At 36.4% G+C, this 12,430-nt stretch overlaps 1 protein-coding gene across 1 annotated transcript; it reads left to right on the top strand.

Annotated features, from left to right (window-relative positions):
- Positions 1 to 1,324: 1,324 nt before the first annotated feature.
- On the top strand, positions 1,325 to 10,802 carry LOC141718520 (uncharacterized). The gene is made up of 3 exons (XM_074520901.1): positions 1,325 to 1,441; positions 8,796 to 9,875; positions 10,554 to 10,802. Exons 1-3 carry the CDS (start codon positions 1,325 to 1,327, stop codon positions 10,800 to 10,802), a joined length of 1,446 nt encoding a protein of 481 aa, XP_074377002.1.
- Positions 10,803 to 12,430: the final 1,628 nt, after the last annotated feature.

The following is a 12,430-nucleotide window of genomic DNA, read 5'->3' on the forward strand; positions in this document are numbered from 1 at the left end:
AATTCAAAATCTGATCAGTTTTGATATTTTCATTAATGGAGCAGTTTAATTCAGACATTAAGTGTGTGGACAGTTTCATTTTTCCTCTCCTATAAATAGAGGCTAAACTGAATGGATACAATACACTACATTCTCATCTCTTCTCTTCAACCTCTCTGCATTTCTCTCCCATAAGTCCTGAAGTGCTGATATTTTCCGGCGACTGAGGTGCTGGTCGAAGTGGAGGTTTTGTTGCTGCTGTTAACATAAACTCCGAGCTGTTTTATCCTGGTGGAGATATTGCGCACATCCCAAACGCAGCAGGTAGGGGGCAATAATCTCTTCAAGGGCAGCCAGGACTTCGAGCAAGGCCTGGTGACTCAGCTGTGATTATTTTCTTGGCATTTTGTATCTATAAACCTTTATTTCAGTCACTGTTGAAAGCTATGGTTTCGGGTACATCTTTCTTTCTCTCTTCGTTATTTCAGTTACTAATTTTGTTTACCTGCATGTTTTGTTTTGTTAACTGTGGTCTTGGCCTAAACTTGTTAAATTCTTTATACACTTGCCTCTATGTTGCTATACTTGTTAGTGAATTTTTCAACAGTTGATACCGGGATTGGAGATGCTGTAGCGGAGGAAGAATTGGGGGAGTTGAATCCTCGTAAGAGGAAGAACACTGAAGATGGAGGAAGTGGTTCCCGGACTCCGCAATGGAAGTGGCCTATTGTTCATCCCATGGAGGTGGAGAGTAGGCTCCTGGTGGAAATGGATATTTTAAAGAATTTTTTGGCCAAGATTACTATTGATGACTGTCGGAAAACATTATTTGACAACTATGCCGCTCCGGAAGATTTTGAACAATACTTCAAGGAACATTTAGAGACTTACCTCGACGGGTTGGTTCGGGATGTCACAACGGAATGTAGACAAATTTTTTCCTGTCTTTGTTGAATTTGTACTTATGCGAATTTGTGCTTGTGCTTATATTTTTTTTTTCAGGCTAATGCGCGGATCTCAGGCTGTGCCACCATCCTGAGTAATTACAAGGAGAGGTGTGATTCTACCAAAGATGCTGCCAAGAACCTGAGGAAGCTCCATATCGAGTTTAAGGCCTTTAAGGATGCCAAGAATAGGGAGGTCGGGATGCAGAAGAAGGGCTATGCTGATGTGGTAAAAGCAAGAGATGATGCCATCCAGGAGCTTGGTGTTCTTCGCCCGCAAAATACGGAGTTGAAGAGGGAGCTCGAGTCTAGGCCCCGGGAAGAGGATGTCCTTAATGCCTTATGTGGCACACCTTCCTACTATGAAGAGCTGTATAAAAAAAATCTTTGAAAATGTGACCATGTGCTGGGAGATAGCTTCTGCTTATCTGGATGAGAATCTGGGAGGGAATATGGATGGTTTTGTGGAGCCATATTTAGCTGAAGAGCTTCGTCTTGAGAATGCTAAGACCGGTGAAGTAGGAAATTATGTGCCAACAACCTCCTCCTCTAGAGCATGAAAGGGAAAAAACTCCTCCTCCCCCAGAATCCGAACCAGAGTCAATAGTAAATGTCCTTTATGCCCTGTAATTTCTTTTAGTATTTCTACTTCTGAACTGAGCCTATGGATTTTATGTAGTTTGTTTCCTGTACTAGATGTGACTTGATCCGGGGTTGGTTTACCCCAACAGTTTGTTTAATGGATTTCTTAATTTCATATTTTGTCTTGCCTTTTTAATTTTGTTTTGAACTTAAAAGGTGAAAGAATTTTCCTAACTATACCCTGGGTTGGGGTATGGAATTTAATCTTAGGAAATATTTTAAGTACACATAGGTTGCATTTGATTGACCCCGGGTTGGGGTTTAAAATTTTAAATTGAGAATTTTTTTTTAACTACACATGGGCTATGTTCAATCAACCTTAGGATGGGTTTTAAAATTTTAATTGAGAATTTTTTAAGTACATATAGACTATGCTTGATTGACCCCGGGTTGGGGTATAAATCCTAAATTGAGAAAATTTTCTAAGTACACATGGACTGTATTAAATCGACCCCGGGTTGGGGTTAAAAATTTTAAATTGAGAAAATTTTCTAAGTATACATGGACTGTGTTTAATCGACCCCGAGATGGGGTAAAAAACATAAATTGAGAAAAATTTCAAAGTTCACGTGGACTGTGTTTAATCGACCCCGAGTTGGGGTTAAAAGTTTTAAATTGAGAAAATTTTCTAAGTACACGTGGACTATGTTTAATCGACCCCAGGTTGGGGTTAAATATTTTAAATTGGGAAAATTTTCTAAGTACACATGGACTGTATTTAATCGACCCCGGGTTGGGGTTAAAATTTTTAAATTGAGAAAATTTTCAAAGTACACATGGACTGTGTTTAATCGACCCTAGGTTGGGGTTAAAAATTTTAAATTGAGAAATTTTTTTAAGTACATATGGACTGTGTTTAATCGACCCCGGGTTGGGGTTAAAAAATTTTAAATTGAGAAATTTTTTTAAGTACGCATGGACTATGTTTAATCGAGCATTAAGTAATAGACATGCATATGAGGTCAAAATAGAGCATTTTATTGCAATAAATTTCAGTAGTAGTTACATTCGGGAGCGTAATATTAAAATTGAAACACAGTAAGGCTTTGAAGTTCTTATCTGTTATGGAGATTACTCCGAGATGTAGCTTCCCTGCTTACTGGTAGTATTTCCTTAGTTGATCCCCGTGCCAAGTGTTTGGGACTTCTGTGTCATTTAGGTAGCTCAGTTTGTAGGTTCCCGGACGAAGGACTTCTTTGACTTTATACGGTCCTTCCCAATTATGCTGCAACTTTCCTTGATTTGTTGGGTCTGAAGCTTCTGTGTCCTCTAAGGATCAGATCTCCCACTGCATACTCTCTGATCTTGGTTTTTTTCTAATGCTGAGTCTCGTCTTTTCTTTGTACCTTTCTATTTTCTAAACCGCCTGGTCCCTTACTTCATCAAGAAGTTCGAGGTTAGTCTTTAGGCACTCTATGTTGGAGACTTCGTCCAAGTGAATGACTCTATGAGAGGGAGACTCAGTTTCCATAGGTAACCTGGCTTCCGAACCGTAGGCTAGCCGAAAGGGGGTTTCTCCGATGCCTGTCCTCGAAGTAGTTATGTAAGACTGCAAAACTTTGGGTAGTTCATCTGGCCAGGTCTTTTTGGATTCTTCTAATGTTTTCTCGAGTCCCTGAAGTATTGTTCTGCTTGTTACCTCCACCTGCCCATTTCCTTAAGGAAATGCCACACACGACCTTTTGTATTTTATCCCGAGCTCTTTGGGGTACACTTCGAAGCCTGAGCCTATGCATTGGGGCCCATTATTTGACACCAAGACCATTGGGATTCCAAACCTCATCACGATGACATACATGAATTTGATGTAGTCTTGTTGATTTATTGTGCGTATAGCCTTGGCTTCAGCCCTTTTCGTCATGTAGTCAATAACTACCAACATGTAGCGAAGGTCACCTTTTGCCCAGGGGAATATTGGAACAATTTGACCTCGACCCTGTATTTTATGATATGAATATTATCAAGTGCGAACAGAACATTAACCTTAATCACTACAACGCAAGCGATTCAAATCCACGTCTTCTACTGTATTTCCTTATTCTCCTTGGATGAAGTGTGGGCTTCGATCTCCCAAGGTGTACCTCTCCTTAAAGCTCCGAAAGTCCAAAACCCTAGCTGGTTACTTAAGAAAAATGGCTGCCTCTCTCAAACCCTAGGATCTTATTTCATTTTTGTGTTCTCATGTTCTCACCTCTTTCTAGCTTCAGGAGAATTAGAATATTTATAGGCTATAGTAGGGATCATGGACAATTAGGTCAGGCCTCCCAATGACATTCTGGGCCATGCCCAATGTCATTAAATATTAATTCAATCCACTAAAGAATTAATATTTTCACTACCTTTCCTAATTTCATAAATTAATTATTTAATATGGCTCCCATTTTTTTTCTTATTAAATTCACCATGCTTAAGATATCGCATATCCATTGAATAAATTAATTTATGACAATTAATTTAATCAATATCTTTTATCCTTGATCATCCACTCAACCTTATAATTGTGCAAGAACAAATTTGCCCGCAGGACTAAAGCATAATTATCTTTATGATCTTTCAAGAGAATATCATCACCCGAATATATTTTTCGGACACAGTTTCCTTTTATAGTCAATATCCCACTCTATATATAATGTCATTTCCCAATAAATAAATTTGAAATTTAAAATAAATTACTTAATGTATGAATCAAGGCATTTGCATTAAATACAAATGTCAATCACTATATCCGTATTAAGAATCTAAGCAATAATAATATCATAGAATCTTAATTCTTCTTTATTGTCAGAATAAAAGAAAGAATTATTCTGATATTTTGATCCCGTTCAATATACATAAAGTATACAAGAATTATTCAATAGTAAAGATATACTATTTCTAAATACCTCTTCAGCCCTTCCAGTGGTTTGTCTAACACCATTTAGACTGTGAACCTTTATTATATTATATAAGAAGCTTGACAATCTAATCTTCTGCTATCCCATTTGATACTATATTATCTACAATATATAATATATAGACAATGTGGAAACATGCATTCAAGATTCTCAAATGATTATTATAATAGTATATACTTCAAACGAATAGTTCAGTATAAACCCTAACAATCTCCCACTTATACTCAAGCTATTCTTTGAGTATATCAGTGTTTATTACAATCAATCCACTACCAACTGTATAGCTATGTGACCAAGAGTCTGACTCCTATCACTTTCACGTGCTCCTGAAAAGCCTTAGCTGGTTAGCTTTTCATGAAAGGATCTGCCTGGTTATCCTTTAACGGTATATCAGCCATAATAATATCTCTTCGCTTAACGAACTGTCGTATGAGGTGATACTTACGCTCCATGCATTTTGCTACCTTATGGGATTGTGGATCCTTGGTATTCACCATAGCACCAGTATTATCACAATAGATCATGATTTTCCATGGCAAATTAGGAACTACATCCAAATCCAGCACGAAGTTTCGGAACCATATAGCCTCTTTGGCTGCCTCAGAGGCTGCCACATTCTCGGCTTCCATGGTTGAGTCTGCAATGCATTTCTGCTTCACACTCCTCCATATTACGGCTCCACCTCCCAAAGTAAAAACACATCCTGAGGTGGACTTTCTCTTATCCTTATGTGTCAGGAAATCTGAATTTGTATATCCCAGAGGCAACAAAACCAAGGACTTGTAAACTAACATATACTCCTAAGTTCTACACAAGTACTTGAGTAATGGTTTTACTGTACTCAAATGTTCCTGTCCTGGGTTTGACTGGTATCGGCTAACCATGCCCACGACAAAACAGATATCAGGTCTCGTACATAACATAGCATACATTAGGCTTCCACATGCCGAAACATAAGGAACTGCCTTCATGTTCTCATCTCCTAAGGTTTTGAAGGGCACTGACTCTTTGATAGAGAAAATCCATGTCTGAAAGGTAAATTACCTTTCTTGGAGTCCTGCATGTTAAAATGAGCTAATATATCATCTGTGTAGGGCTCTTGAGATAAAGCCAACATCATTTTCTTGCAATCCCTTATAACTTTGATCCCAGGGATGTATGCTGCTTCACTTAAATCCTTCATTTCAAATTGTTTGAACAACCATGCCTTTATTGAAGACAACATCTTAACATTGTTTCCAATGAGTAAAATGTCATCAACATATAACACCAGAAAAGCCACTGCATTTCCCTCACATCTCTTATACACACATACTTCGCTTGGACTTTGATCAAAACCATACGACTTGGCTGCCTAATAAAAACGAATGTTCCAATACCTAGAATCTTGTTTAAGTCCATAAATAGAACTCTTAGGCTTACATAAAAGATGCTCTTGGCCTTCCTTAATGAATCCGTCTGGTTGCTGCATATAGATGGTTTCTTCAAGACTTCCATTAAGGAAAGCTTTCTTGACATCCATTTTCCAAATCTCATAATCGAGATGAGCTGCTATAGATAAAAGAATACAGATTGACTTAAGTATAACCACTGGCGAAAAGGTTTCCTCATAATCGATACCTTCTTTCTGAGTATACCCTTTCGTAACAAGTCTTGATTTCCAGGCTTTCACCCTTTTATCTGATCCCCTCTTTTTCTTGTAGATTTACTTACATCTAATAGGTTTTATACCTTTGGGTGGTTCCACGAGCTCCCAGACCTGATTAGAATACATCGATTCCATCTCAGATTCTATTGCCTTTTGCCAAAGATCTGTATCTTTGTCTTGTAGTGCATTGTGACGGTGTCAACCCCGGGGCCAGGAGTTGACGTCAACCACAACAACAAAAATAAACACAATAAAATCCAAATTATTAATAATATATAACTACAACTCCTTCTCCAAGACCTTTTCCAGGTTTAAGTATGATTCAGGTTAAAGCTATTACAAACCAACCTACTACAAATAATATGAACCACATTATCTTAATACAGCAACTCAACACACCATCATTGGTCCAACACAACTACCTCAGAGGAGCCTGTCACGGAAAGAACTGGAACTCTGCCCTGACTACCACGAAAGAATCTCCTAGGCATCTGCAATACATATATAAAACATTCTACAAGGGTGAGCAATCAATTGCTCAGCAGTACCACTATATGAATAACAATTAAAGCAATTTATGATAAGACAATGACAGGAACAGAGATTATAGCTCATTTACAAAATATGGTAAACATTCATAAACTAGATATTCAAAACTAGCATGCTCCCACTACAAGAATAATGTCAATAGACATCACACATTAGACATCGGTTAACTTTGCCACTGATGTTAAAAAAAGTATTGACATCACCCCGTGTTTTTGTGATGTCTTTGTTCTTTGTAGACATCGGTTATAATTAAACCAATGTCTAAAATTCACCAAAAAAATAATAATTTCACGCCCACCTTTTCTTTCTCCCCTTAGTCAAATTTTCATTCAGTTTTAGTTCTACATTCCCCCCTAATCCCAAAATTCTCCCCCCTTAACCAAATTTTGGTTCCCCCCAAATCAATCTTTAGACACCAAATCAAAACAAAAAACTAAAAACTAAAAAATCAAAACTAAAAACTTACAAACAGAAACTCTCTCTCTCGAATCCCTCTCTCTCTCTCGAATCCCTCTCTCTCTCGATCAAACCTTTCTCCCCTCACAATCTCTCTGAACTCCGACCATCATCTCACCATCACAATCTCTCGAACCTCTCTCTCTCTCGAACCTCTCTCTCTCTCGAACCTGTCTCTGGAACCTCTCTCTCTCTCTCTGAACCTCTCTCTGCTCTCAATCTCTCCGTTAAGCCTCTTTCAGTTAGCCTCTCTACTTCGGTAAGTATTGTATCTACTTGAATCGAACTGGTCTTCTCTGCATGAAGACCAGTTTTAAAAGTTGAGGATTTTGGAATTCAAAACCCTAATTTTGTAAATTGGGGTTTTTCTAATTCGAAACCCTTATTTTTTTATTAATTTAGTGTCTAAACTTGTTGCTAATACTTTTCTTCTTGTTGTATACAGGACCTAATCTGAGAAAAAGATTTAAAGTTTTAGGTAATTGGGTGTTTTTGGTTGTACATTTGTATTTTTGTTTGTTTTTTTATTTTTATAAATTAGGTTTTCATTTTTTTGTAATGTTGTGATTTGTTTTTCCAGGACATTAGTGCTGTTTGATTTTTCGATCTTCGGTGAGTTTTCTTTTCCAACTCTGTTTTGTACGCTTATACATTTCTTATGTTGATTTATGTGCTGTGTACAATATGCATTATGTATTATATGAAATCTCAGTTTTGTTTTGTTTGCAATTATGTGCAGGAGAATTTATTTTGGTATTAGTATGTTATATTTAAATGTAGTCGTGTTCTGAATTTTGTATGCAAGTGTGTGGTAAATTTAATCATTGTGTATGCAAGTGTTTAGTTGAAAATAGTACATTTATAATTTGATAATCTGCATCCGTGATCTGACTATTATACTATGATTAATTATAGTTAATTATATAGTGATTATACATTAAGTATTGAATGACTAGTTAATATATAGTACTAGTACTATAATTAAATGTATAATATGAATTACGTAATGCATTACGAATCGATTCATATCATATTATAATAAAATGTATAACATTAAAATGTATAATATGCATTATGTATAATATAAATTCTCAGTTTTCTTATGTTGTTTATAGTCTGCCCTATGTGTGGTTGTCATACTTAAAATCAAGTTAGACTTATAAAATAATTTTTAGACTTATAAAAAATATATAAGCCTTATACTAAATTTTTTAGTGACATACCAAGTGGTTTTAAATGGATAAGTCTTGGATAAAAGCCGATAGGGATTCTCTGCAGTATAAAATTGGTGTTGAGAACTTCTTGATATTTGCCGAGGAAAATGCTAAAAACCCCAAGAAAATTCCTTGTCCTTGTGCACACTGCTCTAACTTCAAAAAGTTTTCTGTAAATATAATCAGAGGTCATCTTTATGAATCAGGGTTTAGTTTAGGATATTCTGATTGGATTTGGCATGGAGAAAACCATGATAATAGTACTAGGTCATCTGTTGGTAGTACTTGTCCTCCCTCGAAGCCCATACCAATTTCAGAAATATTTAACGTGTGTAAAGGAGCCTATAGTAGGGAATATTGCGATAAAGAGTCAGATAACTTTAAGAGGTTTGTTGCCGATGCGGAACAACCTCTGTTTGAGGGAAGTGAGTGTACTAAACTAGAGTCGGTCTTAAAATTACATAATTAGAAGGCTAGGTTTGGAGTTTCCGATAAAGCTTTTACTGATCTTCTTGAATCAATTGGATCAATTCTTACGAAAGATAATCTGCTTCCGTCTAATATGTATGAAGCCAAGAAAACCTTGACTGATTTAGGACTCGAGTATATTAAATTCCACGCTTGTCCAAATGACTGCGTATTATACAGGGGTCTAGTTCTCGAGTCTTCTTCCAAGTGTCCCAAATGCCATCTCTCTCGTTGGAAAGTTGGGAAAGATGGTCAAGTAAGGGTAAATGTTCCAGCTAAGGTTATGTGGTATTTTCTGATAATCCCCAGATTTAAAAGAATGTTTAAATCTTCATATACTGCTGAATTAATGAGTTGGCATTCAAATAATCGATCCAAAGATGGAAAGATGCGTCACCCCTCTGATTCTCCTTCTTGGAGAAATGTAGATTGTAGGTGGCCTGAGTTTGGTAGCGAGTCAAGAAATATATGTTTAGGATTAGCGGCCGATGGTATAAATCCACACAACAATGGATTAAATAATCGGTACAGCTGCTGCCCAGTTATGTTAGTAACGTATAATCTTCCTCCATGGTTATGCATGAAGAGGAAGTTTATGATGTTAATAACATTAATTTCAGGCCCACAAGAGCCTGGTAATGATATTGACATATATCTCCAGCCACTAATCGACGATTTAAAAAAATTATGGGAGGATGGTGAACCAAACGTGTACGATGCCCATACCAAATCCTTTTTAACTCTAACGGCAATCTTGATGTGGACAATAAATGACTTCCCGGGATATGGAAATTTATCGGGGTGCGTTAATAAGGGTTATAGGGCCTGTCCAGTATGCGATGGTCAGACCGTGGCTAAATATCTAAGTCGTAGTAGAAAAATGAGCTACCAAGGACATCGTCGGTATTTAGATCTTTATTATCCATATAGGAGGCAAAGGACAGCTTTTAATGGAGAACAAGAATTTGGTTGTGCACCTGAACCACTTAGCGGAGAGGAAGTGTTGGGGCAACAACAGCAACTTAGGTTCAGTTTTGGGAAGGGGGAAGCCAAAAAAGGTGGAGTCTCCATGGAAAAAACAGTCAGTTTTTTTAGTTAGAATATTGGAAGTTTCACCATGTTCGACATTGTTTAGATGTCATGCACATCGAAAAGAACGTGTGTGATAATATAATTGGGACACTTCTGCACATGAAATTCAAGAGTAAAGACAACCTTGCCTCGCGTCTTGATTTGGTTGACATGGGAATACGGCCTGATTTAGCTCCAGAAGTAGGTGAGAAAAGAACATACCTACCTCCTGCCCCTTATACTCTCTCCTGGAAAGAAAAATAAACAATATTGGCATCATTGTACGACATGAAACTTCCATATGGACATGCTTCAAATATAAGAAACTGTGTATCGATTATTAATTTGAAGTTGTATGGTTTAAAGTCCCATGACTGCCATATCCTTCTCCAACAACTACTACCTGTTTACATTCGTTCAGTGCTTCCGAAAAATGTTAGGGTTAGTATCATAAGATTGTGTTTTTTCTTCACCTCTCTGTGCAACAAAGTTGTAGATGTGTCGAAGTTGAATAAATTACAAGCAGATGTGATATTGACCCTGTGTGAGTTAGAGAAAATATTCTCTCCGTCATTTTTTGATGTTATGATACATCTTATGGTCCACCTAGTAAGGGAACTGCGATTATGTGGACCGGTTTTTTTATAGATGGATGTTTCCATTTGAACGCTTCAATAAAATATTGAAGAGTTATGTAAGAAACCGATTCTATCCAGAAGGTTTTATAGCTGAAGGTTACCTCAAAGAAGAGTCAATAGAATTTTGCAATGAGTTCTATAGCGGGGGTAGTAGTACAGCCGGTCTTCCGAAAGATGAAGAAAAAATTTCTGGTCCAATCGGTGGTGTGACTATGAAGTCAGTTACGGAAAAAGAACGAGATGAGGCTCATCTTTTAGTTCTTCATAATAATTCGGAAGTGGAACCATATGTTATTTAAGTAAAACATAAAAAGTATACATATAATTGTTAAAGTTGTATTTGGTGTAGTTTAGTCGAATCTGATGTAAGTAATTTCAGGTTGCATAAAAAATATTTGGAAGAGATTTATCGAGGAAAAAAGAAGAGTGTATAGTGGCTATTGGGAGAGCACAATCGACAATTTGCCGATTGGTTTGAACAAAAAGTTGGTTTACATTCTTTTGCACAATCGACGTCCACAATCACAATTCACAACAACAGATCATCATTCGCCATCTCAATTCAACAATTAATTCCACTAATATCACAACTGAAATCCATTTCCTAAATCCCAACCACCGATCCAAACTAAATTATTATTATTCGTGTTTTTATATTTATTTATTTTAAATATTAGGACTCAGATAATCATCATCATCGTCCATCATCCGCTCGCCAAAATTTATCGCGGATGGCGGTAAAATCCGCCGGTACCCAATTAATTCGGGTCTCCAACACGAATACTACCAATTATTTATTAATTTCTCGCACGCATTTCAATTAATATCACCAAAATATTCTATAAAATTATTGCAGATAATTTTTAAAATCCAACAAAATACACGCACAGATAAAATCGGAAAAGTAATACAGTAACAGCTACACCACGGGAAAGCGCGCACGTGGATCACACGCACGCCGGCCACCTCGCCGGAGAAAATCATGGCGGCGGCCGGGAATAAAAAAAAAGAATAGCATCACAGTAGCACCAAGTAACTACACACACATATCATACATATTTAACATATATATGCGTATGTATATACAGCAAATAACCAAGAACACATCCGACAATCAATCGGAAAATAAATCGGGAAACAAGGCTGTAATAACCGGGAAAATTATGTGAATATTATCTGTTAAATAAATAAATATTATATGTTTTATAAATTTAAAGTGATTATTACCATGATATAAGATGTTACAGTTGTTATATGTGCGTCTGTGCTGGCCAGAAAATTTTTCGATTGATTAAAATATGTTTAAATTGCAATTATATGAACTTATCTGCAGTCGGGACGCGTATTTATTAGCGTCTTTATTAATATACCTGTTTTATTTTATTTTATGTGCGGTTGAATGTATTTTACGTATTTTCGGGATACTCTGGTAATTTAGGGATCGTTTCGGTTTTTTAAAAATCAACGGACCGGGACCCCACCAGGACGACAAACCCCACAAAATCCGTATTTTTATTTTTATAAAATTTTACGTATTTCAAATACCCTTTATTCTTGTATTTTCGAATTATTCACAATTTTTGGGAAATTTTGACATTAATTTTGTATTTTATCATTTTTAAAATTATTCCCCGTAATTATTATTTTGGGGCTTAATTATTGTAATTTAGGGATAAAAACACCCTTATTTGATTTTGGGGGTATTTATTTTCTGTTAATATAAATACCAGATTTTATTAATTTTATTTTCAGAATTAACAGAAAAATATTATAAAATTCAGAAAAAAGGGGGCTAGGGTTTGTTCATCATGATTTTGGTCGATTGATCACTTGTTTCTGATCCGTTTATGACGATTTTGATACGGAATCAAAGCTGGTAAGGAGGCCGTTCTTTTGATACCAATTTCGTCGATTGGGATGGATTGTT

Source organism: Apium graveolens, chromosome 4 (assembly GCF_009905375.1).
Source record: "Apium graveolens cultivar Ventura chromosome 4, ASM990537v1, whole genome shotgun sequence".
NCBI classification, from domain to species: Eukaryota; Viridiplantae; Streptophyta; class Magnoliopsida; order Apiales; family Apiaceae; genus Apium; species Apium graveolens.